This window comes from Cyprinodon tularosa, unplaced genomic scaffold (assembly GCF_016077235.1).
Source record: "Cyprinodon tularosa strain WSP-4 unplaced genomic scaffold, ASM1607723v1 ctg247, whole genome shotgun sequence".
Lineage (NCBI taxonomy): Eukaryota > Metazoa > Chordata > Actinopteri > Cyprinodontiformes > Cyprinodontidae > Cyprinodon > Cyprinodon tularosa.
In genome coordinates, this window is record NW_024038917.1 from 182,688 (window position 1) to 201,612 (window position 18,925).

The following is an 18,925-nucleotide window of genomic DNA, read 5'->3' on the forward strand; positions in this document are numbered from 1 at the left end:
TGATGAACAGGTATTGAGGCAGATTTCCATATAGTTGGCTTCTTCAGAATTGCATGTAAAGCATCTATCCTTCCCCCCCTTTGTGAGGTATTGAAAAACAGAAGACGTTAATATAAGATGCAAAATATTATTTTTTTTATTCATTTATTTTCTTTGCTCTGTTTAAAAAGAGCCTCTAAACAAAGACTGAAATCAGAATATTATTATAGTATGAGAACCTTGTCATTAAATGTACATATAGCACCATACAGGTGCTGGTCATAAAATTAGAATATCATGAAAAAGTAGATTGATTTCAGTAATTCCATTTAAAAAGTGAAACTTGTATATTATATTCATACATTACATACAAACTCATATATTTCAGATGTTTATTTTGTTTAATTTTGATGATTACAAATGACAACAAATGAAAATCTCAAATTCATCATATCAGAAAATTAGAATATTACTGAAGACCAATAAAAACAAAGGATTTATAGAAATGTTGGCCAACTGAAAAGTATGAACATGAAAAGTATGAGCATGTACAGCACTCAGTATTTAGTTGGGCCTCCTTTGGCCTGTATTACTGCAGCAATGCGGCGTGGCAGGGAGTCGATCAGTCTGTGGCACTGCTCAGGTGTTATGATAGCCCAGGTTGCTCTAATAGTGGCTTTTAGCTCTTCTGAATTGTTGGGTCTGGTGTATTGCATCTTCTTCTTCACAATACCCCATAGATTTTCTATGGGGTTAAGGTCAGGAGAGTTTGCTGGCCAATTAAGAACAGGGATACCATGGTCCTTCAACCAGGTACTGGTAGCTTTGGCACTGTGTGCAGGTGCCAAGTCCTGTTGGAAAATGAAATCTGCATCTCCAAAAAGTTGGTCAGCTGCAGGAAGCATGAACTGCTCTAAAACTTCCTGGTATGTGGCTGCGTTGACCCTGGACCTCAGAAAACACAATGGACCAACACCAGCAGATGACATGGCACCCCAAACCATCACTGACTGTGGAAACTTTACACTGGACTTCAAGCAACGTGGATGAAGTGCCTCTCTTCTTTTCCTCCAGACTCTGGGACCTTGATTTCCAAAGGAAATGCAAAATTTACTTTCATCAGAGAACATGACTTTGGACCACTCACCAGCAGTCCAGTCCTGTTTCTCTTTAGACGCTTCTGACGCTGTCTGTGGTTCAAGAGTGGCTTGACACAAGGAATGCGACAGCAGAAACCCATGTCTTTCATACGTCTGTGTGTGGTGGTTCTTGAAGCACTCACTCCAGCTGCAGTCCACTCTTTGTGAATCTCCCCCACATTTTTGAAGGGGTTTTGTTTCACAATCCTCTCCAGGGTGCGGTTATCTCTCTTGCTTGTACACTTTTTTCGACCACATCTTTTCCTTCCCTTCGCCTCTCTATTAATGTGCTTGGACACTGAGCTCTGTGAACAGCCAGCCTCTTTAGCGATGACCTTTTGTGTCTTGCCCTCCTTGTGCAAGGTGTCGATGGTCGTCTTTTGGACAACTGTCAAGTCAGCAGTCTTCCCCATGATTGTGTAGCCTATAGAACTAGACTGAAAGACCATTTAAAGGCTTTTGCAGGTGGTTTGAGTTAATTAGCTGATTAGAGTGTGGCACCAGGGGCCATCAATTTTGAACCTTTTCACAATATTCTAATTTTCTGATATGATGAATTTGAGATTTTCATTTGTTGTCATTTGTAATCATCAAAATTAAACAAAATAAACATCTGAAATATATGAGTTTGTATGTAATGTATGAATATAATATACAAGTTTCACTTTTTAAATGGAATTACTGAAATCAATCTACTTTTTCATGATATTCTAATTTTATGACCAGCACCTGTATAAATGTGTGCTAATTACTTTTATTAAAAAGCAAAACAAAGTTTTTAGTATTGCTGGGAAACAAAATGAATTAAACAGAAATAATGTAATAAATACAATGTAAAACAAACATGCAATAAATGTATTTGTTTTCTAGTAAACATGCTTGTATCACAGAATAATGTACCTCTTTGACCTTGATAGTCTAATGGGCACATATAGTTAATCAATTAGGCTTCCTGATCAGGTAGCCAGCCTGCAGTCGGCTATTTAAAAAGATCCACTCTTTAACACAGTGTTACCTTCTTTGGAGGGATGATTGGAACTATTTTACTTTTCAGATCAGGTCTGTTCAGTTTTTCCTTGACTGCATTTTTAAAGAAATTCCAAATTTAGATTTTTTTTGTCAGCTTTATGATTGTAGTAGCCCTGCACTGCTTAGCAATCAACAGGTTCAAAATAAATTTGCTCTAAAAAGCCAGAGAAACTTGAATCCTTGTTGTAAATGGCTGATAAAGTCCCAGATAAATTAAGTTTACATGTATGATGGAAGATTTAACCAATCTTAAAAACTGTTCATTTTTAAAAGGTTTGAAAAATCTTGGCAAGAGTAATTGTATCATGCTTTGTGCATTAGAACGTTCTGGTTTTCAAACAGATTAAATCCACAAGATTTAGACTAAACAGCAGCCAAATAACAATCAGATCCCCACTTGGAAACCAAGATTCTTTCTGTTAGCTGTAAAATATTATAATACTATTCATCTATCATTTGAATTTAGATGCAAATAGTTAATTTGGGGAAAGACATTGAGAAAGGGCAGGAAAAAAGACTTGCATATCCTAAGAGTTGACTAAAGACCCATTGGTCACATTTTAAATGAGGCTATACTAGACTATTGATTTACCAGCAATATTGTTTTTCTAATCTTAGATTTATTTTGCAATGTAAATGAGAGTGAGCTCTCTATCTGTTCTTTGTGAACTTAACTCTATATTATCTTTAGATTTTGCTACTGAAAAAACTACAACACCCTAACACCAACCAATTCATGTTTTTTTTTAACCTCAGTCCAGTCATTCCAACTCTTGGCACTGCATGTAAAAATAAATAAAACAACCTTACAAGGTTACATTCATTTATCTAAACAAAATTACATTCACACATTTGTTGGAAGCATTCATAATACTTTCCTCTCTGATTGGCCCTTGATTTTATGCGTTAAAAGTGGAGGTAAATCTTTCCTTCATGCGAGAGGGAAAGGTTGGTGTAAAACAGGGTTTTGCTATAACAATAAAAAAGAAGCAGAATGAGTAAAAGGTTTTTTATTTTAAAACGGTTTAAAGGAATTAGTGTGTTTGCATCAGCATCTGTAAAAACTGCCCTTTCCAAAGGTTTCCTCCTTTCTTGACAAAATACTTTGTTGATGTAGTTTTTTCCCATTTTATTCTGTAGAACTTTGAGAATTCAAAATATAAACTGCATTTCAAATAAATAAATAGTTCTTATTATAACAGATTTATTTGGTATGGTGCAGAAAAAGATGTCTACTCGTTTCAGTTCAGACTGGTTAAATTTAGAATTAACTGAATGTTGATTTCCATGTGCGTCTCTACCTAAAATTGTCCCCTTCTTCTGGCAAGATAACTATTGCAGGAATGAGGAGTACTGTTGTAGTTCAAAAGCAGGTGCATGAAAAAAAAAAAAGATCTGTTGATTCCTCTCATCAATTAACTTTTATTGTAAATACATCTGTGCTGCCAAGACATCTCTTTTAACATTTAGAGCTGATCTATGCTCCTTCCTTTCCAGTAAACCCGATAAACAGAGAAAATAAAGAAAATCCCAAACAAAGAAATTGCTAAAATAATCTGTTTCAGATGGAGCAGTTCAGTATAAAACAATATGCCCTCTGTGTTTTAATTGGAGGAACATGGAGCTTAAACTTTGTCTATATAACATCTAAAAACTCAGCAAAACACATCAAAAAGGCCTTTCAGAGATGATCATTTTCCCAAAAATCGTGGTGTGTTTGGAAAGATGTAGGAAAAAGCAGGCATAATTATTTTGACCACCATGTCATTTGAAATGGCATTAGCAATAACAAATCAGAAAACAATATAAGATGAGAACAAAGATAAATTAAAGGGCTTATGTTTCATGGTTAAAATGATTGGGAATGAAGCCATGTGTGCATAAATCTCAGCGCTGATGTACGTATGTGCATTTCATGGGCAGCGAAGTAGCTTACCATGTGTGGGTATGTGCACATGTACACATCTGTGTGTGTGTGGTGGGCGAGCTGAGGCTCACCGAACGAGTGTTTGTGTGTAATCATGTACGTCAGGCCGTCATGAATGGTGTGTTTGAGACGGAGCGGAGTGTGGAGTTCCTTGGGCTGGACCAAATTGGAAACAGAAAAACAAACATTCCCTAGGAACCCCCGCTCTCCACCTTCCACCCCGCCTCCCACCGTCTGCTGGCTAGTGGCGCAGTCCAACCTGTCTGGAACAATGTAATGTTCTATAGTCAGACTGGACCACACACGGTCTTCTCGGGGGGCGCAGGAGGTGGTGATTGTGGCTTCTGGGGGGGTATGGGTGGGGGTCTTAGCCACAGTGACAGTTGGAAAAGCAGACAGAAGAAGCATTTAAAAATGACAGGGAGCTCTGCCGACGGATTGATAGGACTGACGGCTTAAGTGGAAAACTGAGACAGAGAAGCTGGAGTTACACAAGCAGCGACGTTAAAGTAGTTTAGGATGAAAAAAGTGAGATAAGTCTTTGTGGAGAAATAAAGAGAGCACACAATGCAAAATAAAAAGCAGCGAGGCAACGGATGACTGTGATTAAGTTAAATGACTAAGCAGGAGCTGAACTGAGTCAGAGCTCCAGAAGGAAAAATATTTAGTTATGCTCACTCCTTTCAACCTTTTCTTTCTCCTTTCTTTTCCTGTTGTTCTACTAATCAGTAAGTAGCTTCCCTGTTTTCCTCTCTCCCTCTCTCTGCTTTCCCTCACAGCTTAAAAAAACATTCGTACTTTCTCGCAGCTCTAATAGCTAATACTATTATGTGGTCAGACTTGAGACAACAGGAAGCATGTGTGCTGGTGTGTGTGTATTGCTTCAGAGTCAGGATATTATAGCCTAGAGAAATCATCAGAATATAATCCTTTGTGGCAGTAATTTGGAATTTATAAGCTGATGTGTGATTTGTTTAGAATATTGTACAGTGTGTTATTAAAGCAGGAAGGACATATATGGACATTTTATTAATCAGAAAAACATGTTTTTTGTTTTCATCCTTTTTACAGAATATGACTGTTTTAGGATGGGAGAGTCTAAAATGACTCATAATTTCATATGTGAATCATAATGGTTAGATTTCCATTTTTTTTTTTCCATATAAAAACAGGCCGTTCCTGGTGTGTATTTCTATTTGTGGTGCAAACAAAGTTAGAGCTGCATGTGGAAGTGGTCAGGAGCAAAGGTAAACCTCTGAGTGGGGATTCTGGGATGAGAACACTATCCATTTTCATCCCTTTCATATCCTACGTTGCATAATGCATATGTAGCGAGTTTCAAACAATGGACGACTCTCTTTAACTCTGCTGTGTGTATGTTTAGAAACTTGTCTAACCCACCGTTGATATGTTGTACACTGCAGAGTACACGTACATTTATCACACTTTACAACCAGAAATTTGAATGTTTTTCTTTTTACTTTTATGCGGTAAACCAACCCAGAGTAGCACAAATGGTGAAACAGAAGGGAAATGATACATGGTTTCTTTCCTGCAATATCCCTGAATAAAACCCAGTGCTGCTGCTGTGTGAAGGTCTCAGAGGTTTGTTATAGGGATGCACGATATTGGGATTTTGCCCGATATCCGATATGCCGATATTTTAAAACTCATGTAGCCGATAACCGATACCGATACCGATGTTAATCTGGACAAAAATAAGTAGTCATTGAAAATAGCAGTTTTGTTATCCATTTCTGACACTTTGAAAAATAATACTCAAATATATTTTCATATGCTGATATCAAATTGATTTTTAAAAATGCGGTATCGATCTATTTTACTTTCGAAATCTCGTGAAATTTCATCGTTCTGTTACAAACTCTCGTGATATTTTGCAAATTCCTGTGAGATTTTGTTAGTAAAATAGATCGATACCGCGTCAATATATCAACATATAAAAATATAGCAAAATTTCGTAGATTTTCGGGGGATTTCGTAGCATGACGATGACATATAGCAATATTTCATTAGTAACAGAGATTGATATGGTGTTTTTAAATGGCAATGTATCAGCATATGAAGATATTGTGATATTTTAATGTATCAATATTTTTTCCCTTGTCTTTAGAAGTTTTTAAGTCTGTAAAAAATAAGTTTTTGAGGAAGAAGTAGTAGTATTTTATTTTATTGTTTTTTAGACTTTAGAAACTCAGAAGCTGATCAAATATCGGGTTAAATATCGGTGGGGTGGCTGATATCCGAAATTCAGTTTTAAGGCCAATACAGGCCGATACAGATAGGGGGCCGATTATATCGTGCATCCCTAGTTTGTTAGGTAAATTTACTGAACTGAAGATCAAGGAAAACAGCAGACAGGTTTAGGGGAGATTTAATCACAAATTCAGACAAGTGTTAGATATAAACAGTGTTAAAATACTTGGACTTTGAAAGTGGAAAGAGTATTGCACAATTGTGAACCCCCCTGGACAATTGTCATTCATCAAGAAGCAGCAAAGAGGAGCTGCACAGCTCAGGTGGGAGAATTCTTTATTTAGACATAATTAAATGTGCATACAGTAAAGGGTTACAGAAAGGTTCTTTACTTAGATGAGGTCAGCCCAACAGACTATTCCTAGAATTAAAGTTTGTGGCAGCATCATGGGATGTTGAAAGAAAACTTTGAGCCATAGCATAAGACTTGAGACTGGTTCTTCCAGCAGAATACTATTGTAAACACACACCCAGAGTAGGGCTGAACAATATGACCAAAACTTCTATCTCAATATGTGTCTTAGTATCAGTCGATACTATATGTTTCTGAAAATGATAGAAACAATATAAATGCCTAAAAAAGATGCCAAGAAAGCCAAAAACAATCATACAAAATAATATTTTAGAAATAATTGTAAAAAAAAAAAAAGGACAGATTTTTTTGGAGTTCATCAAAATAGTTTTTTTTCCTTAGTTTCTTTTTCATGATTAACCTCCATATATAAAAGAAGACAAACATGCCTCAAAGATTATGTTCACAAATAACTCAGGATGTATTAAGAAAATACAGATTAAAGGTGAACGGTTGATTCTTTAAAAGCTAACTTTTAAAACTTATAATTTTATGCAACACTTTACAATGAGTTCTTTTTTTTAAAAATCATTCTGTTAAGATTTTTCCCCCTATGTCTCAACGATGCTCTAGTCTTCACAGTGTTCTTTTTTTGAAAATAAAACCCATGTTTATTTTGCACTTCTAAAAACAAAACAGATCCCAGCCAATTTTATTTTACTGAGGCACAACAAACCTCTACAACACCAGTAACTTTTTCTAGCATGAACCAAACCTGTATCTCAGCAAAAATGAGCTCAGTCAGAAAAAAATGAATCAATTCACACGTCCCATAACGTCACAGGATATGTCTAGGTCGGTGGTGACAAGCTTTTGCTCTCCTTTTATTTAACGGCTGGGCTCAGTTCTTCTACCCTGACTGTAAGTTGAAGCTGCACAACCAGCTGTTGCCTTACGAGTATTATGCTTTCTACTCGGTCTGCAACAATTAATGGGATTGATGGTGATTAATCAATTATTGAAAAAAACATCAACTAATTTAGTAATCGATTAATCGTTAAATAGAGTATAGAGACTCTAAAACATGCCTTTAGCTGGTAGTGGTTTAAAACAGGGTTTTCTTACAATAAAATGAAGCAGAATGAGTAAAGAGTTTTTAGTTTTAAACTGCTTGTACGACTGTGAGAGCCGTGGTACAAGCAGGCAGGGTGGGAGTGATTTTTGTGGTTGGGGCAACAAAAGGGGTGAGCCGAGAAGAGTGTGTGTTTTTAATGCTAGAATTACAGAATAAAGGAAATGTAATTGTCAGTGGTCATGGCTACTGGAAATTTGATATGGAAATCCCTGGAAATTACTCATTAATGACCGCCTCGTTCGGACTCATGAAGCAATCAATATTGAAATGGAGTCAGTAATACTTTAGAGAAAGTGAGACGCTGGATTCAGTTGCGACTAAATGTTGATACAGGCTGTTTGTTTTGTCCACCATCATTTATCTGCACCGCTCTCTATGCTCTGACTGTTTTTTCTTTTCAGTACTTGAACTGATTGAGCTATAATTGGGGTATTTGCTTGAACATTTCCAATACATTCACACAACTACGTTTAAGTAAATTCACATTTAGCTAATAAATTTCTGTATTAGCTAAAGGTGATAGAGTTTCTGGGCTTAGACTGCTTTAATATTAAGTGTTTGCACTGAAATAAATTACAGGCCATAACCTCTATTTTACATTGTCAAATTTTCACTAAGATGTTTTCTTTTTTTCTGTAACTTTCCAGGTTAAGGTGGCAGCTGTGATTGAAGACCTAAAATAATAAGATGACAGGATAGCAGAGCAGCATTTGTCACCCAGACTTGAGCTGAACAGAAGCTACCATGACATGTAGTTAAGCAGAAGAGGTACTGCAGCTCTGGACCAAACGTAGCTGATGTGTCTCCCAGTAGAGGATCTTTCTAAACACAAGACAAAGAAGCTTAACCTTCTCTACTCTGACAATCAAGGACCTGTAAGGACTCAGGTGGACCTAAAGAGATGGAGGGCTACTAGTAAACCCGGTGTCTGCTTTTCATTGCTTCCGTTTGGAGTAAGAGAGGAACTGCAGGCGAGCCGTGCTACTGGACCGAGCGGGGGAATCGAACTCATAGAGCAAAACTGAAGCCAAAGCCAGGAGTCGGCAATGATCCTTTCATAACCTGATGAACAGCGCAGGTATAACTTGTTTATTTTTAACTGTCAAATGTCTTTTTTAATGTTCTGGTTACAAAATAATGCAAAGCTCTGTTTTAATACAAAAGTACTAATATATTAAACTCTGTTTTTTTTTTTTCAATCTAAAGGGAAAAATGTTTTAATATTTCTATAATATCAAAGAAGCTTAAGTTTTGATTGACATGTCTGCTTCTTAGAGCTTTATCGTTTTGTGGATTAGCATGGCTTCCTTCTAGTGAGTTTAGATGACAGTTCACAGCATGAAGCTTTATGTTTTTATGCTGAGCAGCAAAGCACGATGACACACCTGTCATACTCATACCTTTGAAGGAAGTGTCTGTGCATTGCCTCTAAACGTTACATGTGCTGGGTTTCAGTATTAACATTTGTACATAATGGGGGAATCTGTTTTTCTACTGCTTAGTAGATTAGAGATCACATTCATGAAATGTTGCAGAAAGTCTGACATTATATGGCAGAACTAGTGACTCATAGCCAGACATTAGCTGCTCCTCCATCAAATCTGTTCTGGTGCATTCCAGTTCAGTAAACCCCATTAGCAGAGCTCATTAGTTCCTCACGGTGAAAATTAGAGGGAATAGCTTTATCAACTGGTTGGCCAGTGCCAAATATGTAAGTAATGGTTAAGTGGCGTGATATAGACTCAATCTGTTTGATAATTATTGGTGATTGTAAGCCCTTCATGATGATAATGTGTAACCTTTTTGCTATATAAGGACACCTTATTTTAATTTAAACAGCCTTACATGTTTGAATTGTTGACTTTTTTAGGCATGCAGGGAAGAATGCACTGACACCTTTGCAAGCTGTTATACTACAGGAAATGCAAATGCATACAGTGGAGGTTATTATGTATGTGTGATCACATACTCCTCTCCAGTGGTTTGTGGAGAGGAGTATGGTAATTATAGTTGCATTTGCAGCTTCTGCAAATCCTTTTGTACATTTTTTTTTTTATTTCTTATATAGCAAACCTTCATTTTTGTGAGTCATGGATTAATGGGCCTGTCCACGTTTCTATGTAGTGCTTTTGTATACTTTTTCAAAGATTTTGATGTTCACCTATAGGACTTTTAATGGTCTGACACCTTCTAATTCCTCTGAGCTCTTACACGTGTATGTTACCTCTCTGATTTCAGGGCACTGGTCCTCATAAGATTACTAAAGCTAGAATAAAAACTGCTAGTGCATTTACTTTTTTTCCTTAGCCCCCCATCCTTCTGGATCAAGATATTAACCAGACATGTTCTATGAAGATTATTAACAGTTACTTAACAGTTCTTGTCACCTCAGAATCAGCTTTACTCATAAAGTTTGTGCACACACACAATGGGTTGACTTAGTTTCTACTTTGGTCTCAATGAAGATATTAAATATCGGGTCAGAGACTTTAAAAGCAGTTTTGTTTTTAATTCTGTCCTGCAGATGCATTAAACACCAATGTGTTCTGCCATATTTGGGCCATGAGTTCATTACCAATATTATTTACTTTAATAGACGTTTGGAGTTTTACCAAAGATCAGACAAAGGTTAGGGTCATGTACTTTTATGCTTAAATGGGGATAAAAGGGGAATTGGTTAATTTGATTCTGATTTTGGAACCATTAACTCCAACAAAGAACCTGTAACACTTTTTTAATGTGTTAGAGTCATTTAATTATCTCAAAACAATGGAAAAAGAAATGGATTAGACAGGTCAGGCCTTAGGCACTACCAAAACTAGTTATCAGCGTGAAAAATAATCCTTTAATCTTTATTAACATCGAAAAACTTGAACTCGTTGTTATTAGGAAATTTTTTCCAGTTTAACTCAAATTCTTTTGAGACAAACAGTCTAATAAATTCTTCCTAAATGAAAACAAGAACTGCTGGGGAGATGACACGGCACTTTTAGTTTGGAAAAATGATCCATTAACTGCACAGAAATACGTTCCGGGGATCATTTGATCATTTGTCCTCTGTTGTTGTTTTTTTTTTTAAACAGTCGGAATCAAACTTTTGTGAGTTGAGGGGATCGTCTTTTGAATTAATGTCATGATAAATTATTAGTGTTTAAAGTTTGAGTAAACGCGGTGACTATTTTGCGCCCCTGAGTGAAAGCATATGTGGGTCTATGATAGAGTTAGTGCTTGTATGTTTTTCATTATGTGGTACAGTGGCTTTGCTTGGTGATGTTTTTCAGTAGGGTGGATTGCTTTGAGCCGCTTGATGCTTTTAGACGTGGTTTTGATTATGTGTGTCCAACTATGTCCCTGCATGTGAATATGCATTCCTTCAGATGTGGACTCTATATGCAGATGTTCAAGGATGCAATCTTTTGTGTGTGTATGTGTGTGTGTGTTATTGTTTGTCCATCTGAGTGTGAACCAGTTTTCTTAGATTATGTGCAAAATGAGGTTCGTTTGTCATAAAGTTAGGACATTTAAGGCTTATGATGAGGTGTGAATTGAGTTTAGTTTAAGGTTAAACTTAAGAGTTGAAAGTCACTGAATGGAAGTCATGGTCCTCACTATATGTAGCAAAATGAAAATTTGTATGTGTTTTTGTTGTGGTATTAAATGCTCTTTGATATGCCTATTTTTTTTAAGACTTGCCCAAAACTTGGAATGTTGAACGGAGATAATTTTATCATTCCCACAAAGCAGTTGACTGTCTTTCTGCTCACAAAGCTGTTTGTTTCTGTGTTGTAAAAGAAACTGTGTTCTTTAAATTGCCCCCTCACCCCCCCACCCTTTTTTTATGAAGTACATTCCCTTCAGAGCCTGAAGTCAAGATGTCAGCCTTTAAACGTCAGCTACCTGTTGACCTATTTGCACAAAATATGTCAGAGGATAGCTCATTGTGTGCTGGATGATCTCATCTCTTTGCAGCTTTGCAGCAGGAGATATCACTTTTTGTTTTCCCACAACCACCTTTTTTGCTGTCAGCATATCACTGTGTGCGGTTCCCCAGAGACAAAGCCGTGACCGCCCGCCAGCTCGTACAAAAGGCACATGAAGGCATGACCACATGCAACACAGTAAACCCCATCTTTCTGTTTTTCATAATCCAAAACAACAAATAGCTCTAATTCAATCCAACTACCAGCTATTAATTATCCAGACAAAGATTTATAATGGGGGGGGTTTCACCACCCAGCATGTAAGTGAAAGGCTTCATTTATTAGTTTGTTAGGGATCCACTCATTTAAAGGACACAGAATCAATCAGATTAGCGATTAGAGTGGCATATGTGTGTTTAATCTGCTGTCTCAGTGTGCTTGGATTGACCTGAGATGATATGCGATGATGTCACATTCTTTCTTTACAACAGAGGGTTTTTGATTCAACCAGTATGAGCTAGTGTGACTTTTCAGATCATCTAATAGCCAGTAAAAGTTGACTTATCAAGCATTAAAGAGCTGACTTTTGGCTTATTTTTAACGTTTTTCTATAAATGCATTAGTCAAGACCTTATAAGTGCCAGTGCTTTAAGCAAAATGTTAGTCCAGATTGCAGAGAAAGATAGAAAATGGCCGGCATCACACTATATTATGTATTCAAATGTACATAATGTTGCAAAAACCTAGAATTCTATGTCTCAAAATTAAAAATGTGTGCAGATTCTGGTATTTAGTTTTAAAACTGTTTACCTCCTTGTTGCAGCATCATGTTTATTTATTTTAAATGAAGGCTAAAAATCTTGTCTGTAAATTAATTGGATGTTCCCTCCATTTTAAAAAGCAACATGGAGTTGTTTATTAACCTGTTAATAAAAGTTTTTCCAAGTTGAGGGGGAAGGTGATCTGTTGTTCCTCTCAGAAAATAATTGCTTCAAAATATATTTGCTTGAAGCCAAAAACGCAAGGCTGGTCTTCTAATCTTTTATCTCATGGTTTCTTCTATTCAGGAAAGAAGAAACCTTGAAATGAATGAACAGAAATGAGCTGATCTACATGTGCAGCCTCTTCCTTGCTACTTTTACATCTACTTCTTTGTTATAAAATAGCTTTTTGGTGTGATCTCTGTGTCTCTGTTTGCAAACATACATACAGCTTTCATGTACACTCTTCTCTGGGTGTGCACACATTTGGGTGTGTGCTCTTATTTTTGTTTGGTTTGCCCAAAAACTTGTGCTGTAGCCAAGAGAGCAAGTGTTAACAAGCTCTGCACAGACTGCATTTATTTAATCCATATGCCGGTGATGTATACAGCTGCGTGCTGCTCCTGGTGTGACTGGGAGGAAAAATCACTCTGCAGTTTCTGCCTTGTGCGAGTTAGAAAACTACTGCAAAGTCAGCCTGACTGTGACTGCTTATACTGACAAAAAAGTGTAATGAGATTGTTTTTCTTTTACTTTTAGCTGAAAGGGAATGTTTTGTTATATTTAAATCTTTCCCTGCATGCACTGTTTGTGGATTTATTCTGTATCAGTATAAGCAACTCCTACCTATATCTCTGTAGATCACTGTAAAGGTTCAAGCTGAAGTATGGTGAGATCCAATTTTTGAGTTTTGTTGCATATAATACGCTTTAGAGTTCCTAAACAGTTAATTAAAAAGGGCCAGAACCTGGCAGCAATAGCACCAGACAACTGGGACTGTAGTGCAACCAGGTACAGCATCCAGGCAGTCTGGCAGCAGCAGAACAACCTGCCAAAATAAAAAAAAACACGTAGCTGGGAGCCGAAAGATACTTACAATTTGTAGTTTGCTCACATTTATTTGCTAACCAAAGCCAAATGTAACTAGAGTCAGTTTGTCATGTCTCGCCAGGCTTATTTGACTGTTTTTCCAGTAGCAAGGGACCACCGATTGGAAAAAAGGGGAACACAAACCTTAGGATTGAAAGAAAAACCTCAAAGCAACTTACATAAGGCAGATGTTTACTCAGTGTTTCCTTTAAATATACAGGTGCTGGTCATAAAATTAGAATATCATGAAAAAGTAGATTGATTTCAGTAATTCCATTTAAAAAGTGAAACTTGTATATTATATTCATACATTACATACAAACTCATATATTTCAGATGTTTATTTTGTTTAATTTTGATGATTACAAATGACAACAAATGAAAATCTCAAATTCATCATATCAGAAAATTAGAATATTGTGAAAAGGTTCAAAATTGATGGCCCCTGGTGCCACACTCTAATCAGCTAATTAACTCAAACCACCTGCAAAAGCCTTTAAATGGTCTTTCAGTCTAGTTCTATAGGCTACACAATCATGGGGAAGACTGCTGACTTGACAGTTGTCCAAAAGACGACCATCGACACCTTGCACAAGGAGGGCAAGACACAAAAGGTCATCGCTAAAGAGGCTGGCTGTTCACAGAGCTCAGTGTCCAAGCACATTAATAGAGAGGCGAAGGGAAGGAAAAGATGTGGTCGAAAAAAGTGTACAAGCAAGAGAGATAACCGCACCCTGGAGAGGATTGTGAAACAAAACCCATTCAAAAATGTGGGGGAGATTCACAAAGAGTGGACTGCAGCTGGAGTGAGTGCTTCAAGAACCACCACACACAGACGTATGAAAGACATGGGTTTCTGCTGTCGCATTCCTTGTGTCAAGCCACTCTTGAACCACAGACAGCGTCAGAAGCGTCTTGCCTGGGCTAAAGAGAAACAGGACTGGACTGCTGGTGAGTGGTCCAAAGTCATGTTCTCTGATGAAAGTAAATTTTGCATTTCCTTTGGAAATCAAGGTCCCAGAGTCTGGAGGAAAAGAAGAGAGGCACTTCATCCACGTTGCTTGAAGTCCAGTGTAAAGTTTCCACAGTCAGTGATGGTTTGGGGTGCCATGTCATCTGCTGGTGTTGGTCCATTGTGTTTTCTGAGGTCCAGGGTCAACGCAGCCACATACCAGGAAGTTTTAGAGCACTTCATGCTTCCTGCAGCTGACCAACTTTTTGGAGATGCAGATTTCATTTTCCAACAGGACTTGGCACCTGCACACAGTGCCAAAGCTACCAGTACCTGGTTGAAGGACCATGGTATCCCTGTTCTTAATTGGCCAGCAAACTCTCCTGACCTTAACCCCATAGAAAATCTATGGGGTATTGTGAAGAAGAAGATGCAATACACCAGACCCAACAATTCAGAAGAGCTAAAAGCCACTATTAGAGCAACCTGGGCTATCATAACACCTGAGCAGTGCCACAGACTGATCGACTCCCTGCCACGCCGCATTGCTGCAGTAATACAGGCCAAAGGAGGCCCAACTAAATACTGAGTGCTGTACATGCTCATACTTTTCATGTTCATACTTTTCAGTTGGCCAACATTTCTATAAATCCTTTGTTTTTATTGGTCTTCAGTAATATTCTAATTTTCTGATATGATGAATTTGAGATTTTCATTTGTTGTCATTTGTAATCATCAAAATTAAACAAAATAAACATCTGAAATATATGAGTTTGTATGTAATGTATGAATATAATATACAAGTTTCACTTTTTAAATGGAATTACTGAAATCAATCTACTTTTTCATGATATTCTAATTTTATGACCAGCACCTGTAAGCTGTGTTAACAGATGATATACAATGCTTTCTGTTGAAGTGATCCTCACTAGGGCTGCTGCCATGCAGTTTAAAAAAAATAATATTCAGGAATGGATAAAGATAGCTTCGAATTCTACTGCCTTATTTTTGTATTTTTCTTGTGGCAACAATAATATCGAAAGTCTAACACCATTTCTGTTGGGTTGAGTGAGTTAAGCTCTGGTTGCTTCAGACTGTGTCGATGGAGCAGCTGAAGGTTTTTCACCAGTGTCTTGAAAGTTGTCAAAACTACACTAAAATTATGTAATTGTGATGATTATTAATGTGTGTAATGGTTGCAGAAACATTGATTTTAAACATGTACTTTCCTAATTGCTTATACATGTGAGAAACCATTCTATTTATATCAGACCAAGATACAAGCTGTAGACTACAAATTTCCGGTAAAGGTAGCAGATCTTCATGCATTGGTGAAATAAAGTGTTTATTTGCAAAATGGTGATAGAGTAAGAAAGGATGTTTTATCACTGTCATCTGAGATTCAGATATCAACTGATGGTTGTAGCTCTGCTGCTGTGGTTTATGCAATCAGCTCCTTTTATCCATCTCCTGTGAGTTGCAAGTTGGAGCAGTCTAGATACAGACCACAGTTTTTTTCAAATTTCCTTTAATCTACATTTAATTTATCACATCATCTAAAACAATGACACCAACTTGGTGTCAGGGTTCTATGTTATAATGCATGAGAAAACCGCATTTCCTTTGTTTATAAAGTCACTATTTAATACACATGGCATAATAAACAGCTTGAATATAATGATGTGCTGCTTTTTTAAAAATTAAGTATTTTATAATATTGAAAGATCCTCTTGATGCAATAAAAAGTTAAGTTTAAAAAAACGGCACTTTAGAACATGTTTTGACTCCAGAGAGGGCACCTTTGCCTGTGTCTTTAAGAAACGTGCACATCAGTGATGACCCTAATTGATTAATAGCAATCTACAGGTTCCTTTAAAGCTACAGTGTGTAATAATTACAGGGATATAAAGTCAGAAATTTAATATATTATACATAACTATGTTATTTATCATCACCTATGAGCTCAGCCTTTTAACCATAACATTTGCGTTGCCTTAGAATTCGTTATTTATAATTACATAGGAGCGGGTCTCGCAGCCATGGAGGCTGACATCTTTGCGCTACGGCAAGCGCAGAGGCAACAAACTAGCGATTGCGAGATCTCCCATGACGCTCAAAAATAACTACGGCAAGTTGAGAGAGATGAACTGAGACGGTACTGAACAGTAGATGGCAGTATTATACCTGAGAAGCGTTTAGTCTGCCTGAAACCAAAGAAGAAGAAGAAGAAGCAGGTATACTGCGCCTCAGTAACAAGAAAGGTGAACAAGGCGGCAGGCGTGAGTGACTTTGCAAACTGTTTGGCACTGTGTGGCCAAACATCAGACGAATGGAGGATCATGTCTACTCTGTATCACAACGAAAAGCGGCGGACACCGAACCCCCGTCATCTAAGAAGCGGAAACACGACGAGAATAAACGCAAGCGTGACAAGAAACGGCAAAAAACACGGATCAACATTGGCACGGCATTTACACGATGGAAGTCACTGATGGAGGAAAAAGGTTTTCAAAGTGACGCTCAAGTTGCCAGTTTTCTCTTGGACAGGTAATTAATCCTACACACACAATTGTCTAATATCACTGCAGTTTTTGGAGTACAGGATGCTCAGACCTGTCTAAAACAATAACATGCTGCGGCGTGATGATGCTGTTCCTCTCCAGTATACTTATTCAGCAACGTCCCTGACGTTTCATAGGTAATGATTCAGTAATTTTCTGTAAAATAATTTTCTGGATATATACCTCGGTTACTTCTCTCCGGCTCCTTTGGAGATCTTCAAGCCTTTCCTCCTCTGCTCTCACCCCGCTGGCTCCCCTCTCTCGCCTGGCCCTAGCTGCACGGCCTCCCTGCCCTCGCCCTCTCCCTCGCGTTGTAACCCCCGTGCCACCAAAATGACTTGGACTCTGTAAACGGGGAATATATATTCTTCCAGCGAACACAATCTCGCTGTTAAACTAATGACTACAATTACTTCGTCTGTTTATATCACCATGCAAAGCAGCTCACCAAAACGTCACAACGATGTAGAAAAAATAACGGGTATATTTATTATCTTAAGTCTACATGAAATCTATACCCTACTCAGACTAATGAAATACTATCTGTAAAATTATCTATGTAAACAAACCTCATCACTTGAGAAGGTAGGTGATGTGGACGTCGTGGAAGAAATTTTGTCCCGTAACGCTCGCCGTACTGTCGGGGGGGAGAAGCGGTGGGGGGGAGATGTTCATGTTGCTGCGGTCTGCAGTCTGACCGCTAGATGTCGCTGAAAATTACACACTGTAGCTTTAATTAACTTTGAAAGATTACAAAATTGTAGACCAACATACCTATATTTTCAATCTCTTTTAAAAAATCCCAATTTTTTTTAACATTTAATAAATCTTAACATTTTCTGCTGTTTGCTGTTACTACTGAGTTCACCACCACAGATAATTTGTTCCTTTATTACCTTAAAAATTATTTATACCAATAATTCTCTCTACAAAAGATTTGTTTTGCTTTTTTTGTAAGGATAACACAGTAAGGTCACTGTCTAGCCAATCTAATTCAATTATTTTAAATTACTACCAGTATTTATAATGTATGGTTTTAATTTTTATGATTTTCTTCTAAGGTTACATCGTTTTGAAAAGCAAAACATGGAAAATATATTCATGTAGGCCCATATAGTGTTCCTTTAAACCTAAAATATACATTGAAACTTACTAGTAAAGGAATAAGGGTATATTATATTTGTTAAAATGGAGATTAGGGGTGTAAATCACATCCATCATGGCGATTCGATTCAGTATCGATTTCCTGAACCAACGATTCGATTATTTTCGATACTCAAGAATACACCACGATTCGATTCGATTCGATTAATCGGTTATTTTTTTTATTATTATTATTATTTTTTTTTTTACACCTTACAGGCTAAACAAAGTTTCAAGTTTGAAATAAATCAATGAAAGCTGTAATATCATTATGCATTTTCTTTAGAAACAACAGCAAATAACAGAAGTAGAAAAGTTGCATCAAAAAATACTGCAAAAATACTGCACAATATCAGTGTAATGAGTTCAATGCAATACCTCGGCTCCAGAGAAACTGTCCAACATATTTTTTTAGAATGTAATAAATATACTCAGGAAAGAGAGATGTTGCGTAGAGAGTTAGACAGGAATAAAAATAAACTAGATATAAGGAAATTGTTTCAAAGGTCATCTGGGGATGTAGTTTTTGGTAGTATTTTTAATTTTCTAAGAAGAACGGGTATTTTAGGGAGAATATAATAATTTGTCTGGTCCATACTCCATTCTGGAAGGTGGCGGTAATGCACCTATAAGTTGTTTGCCAACCGCCATTAAATAAAAGAAGAAGAAGAAGGCTCCAGTGTCGACGTCACCGCCCCCTTGAGAGACGCTGCACCTCTCCCAG

General features: G+C 37.2%; 1 protein-coding gene across 1 annotated transcript in view; it reads left to right on the forward strand.

Moving 5' to 3' along the window:
* The window catches only part of trps1 (trichorhinophalangeal syndrome I), a 147,974-nt gene that overhangs the window by 18,912 nt on the left and 110,137 nt on the right, over positions 1-18,925 (forward strand). The window contains 1 exon segment of the mRNA XM_038288007.1: positions 8,423-8,853. Within this exon segment, the coding sequence (XP_038143935.1) occupies positions 8,841-8,853 (13 nt within the window). The 5' untranslated portion in view covers positions 8,423-8,840.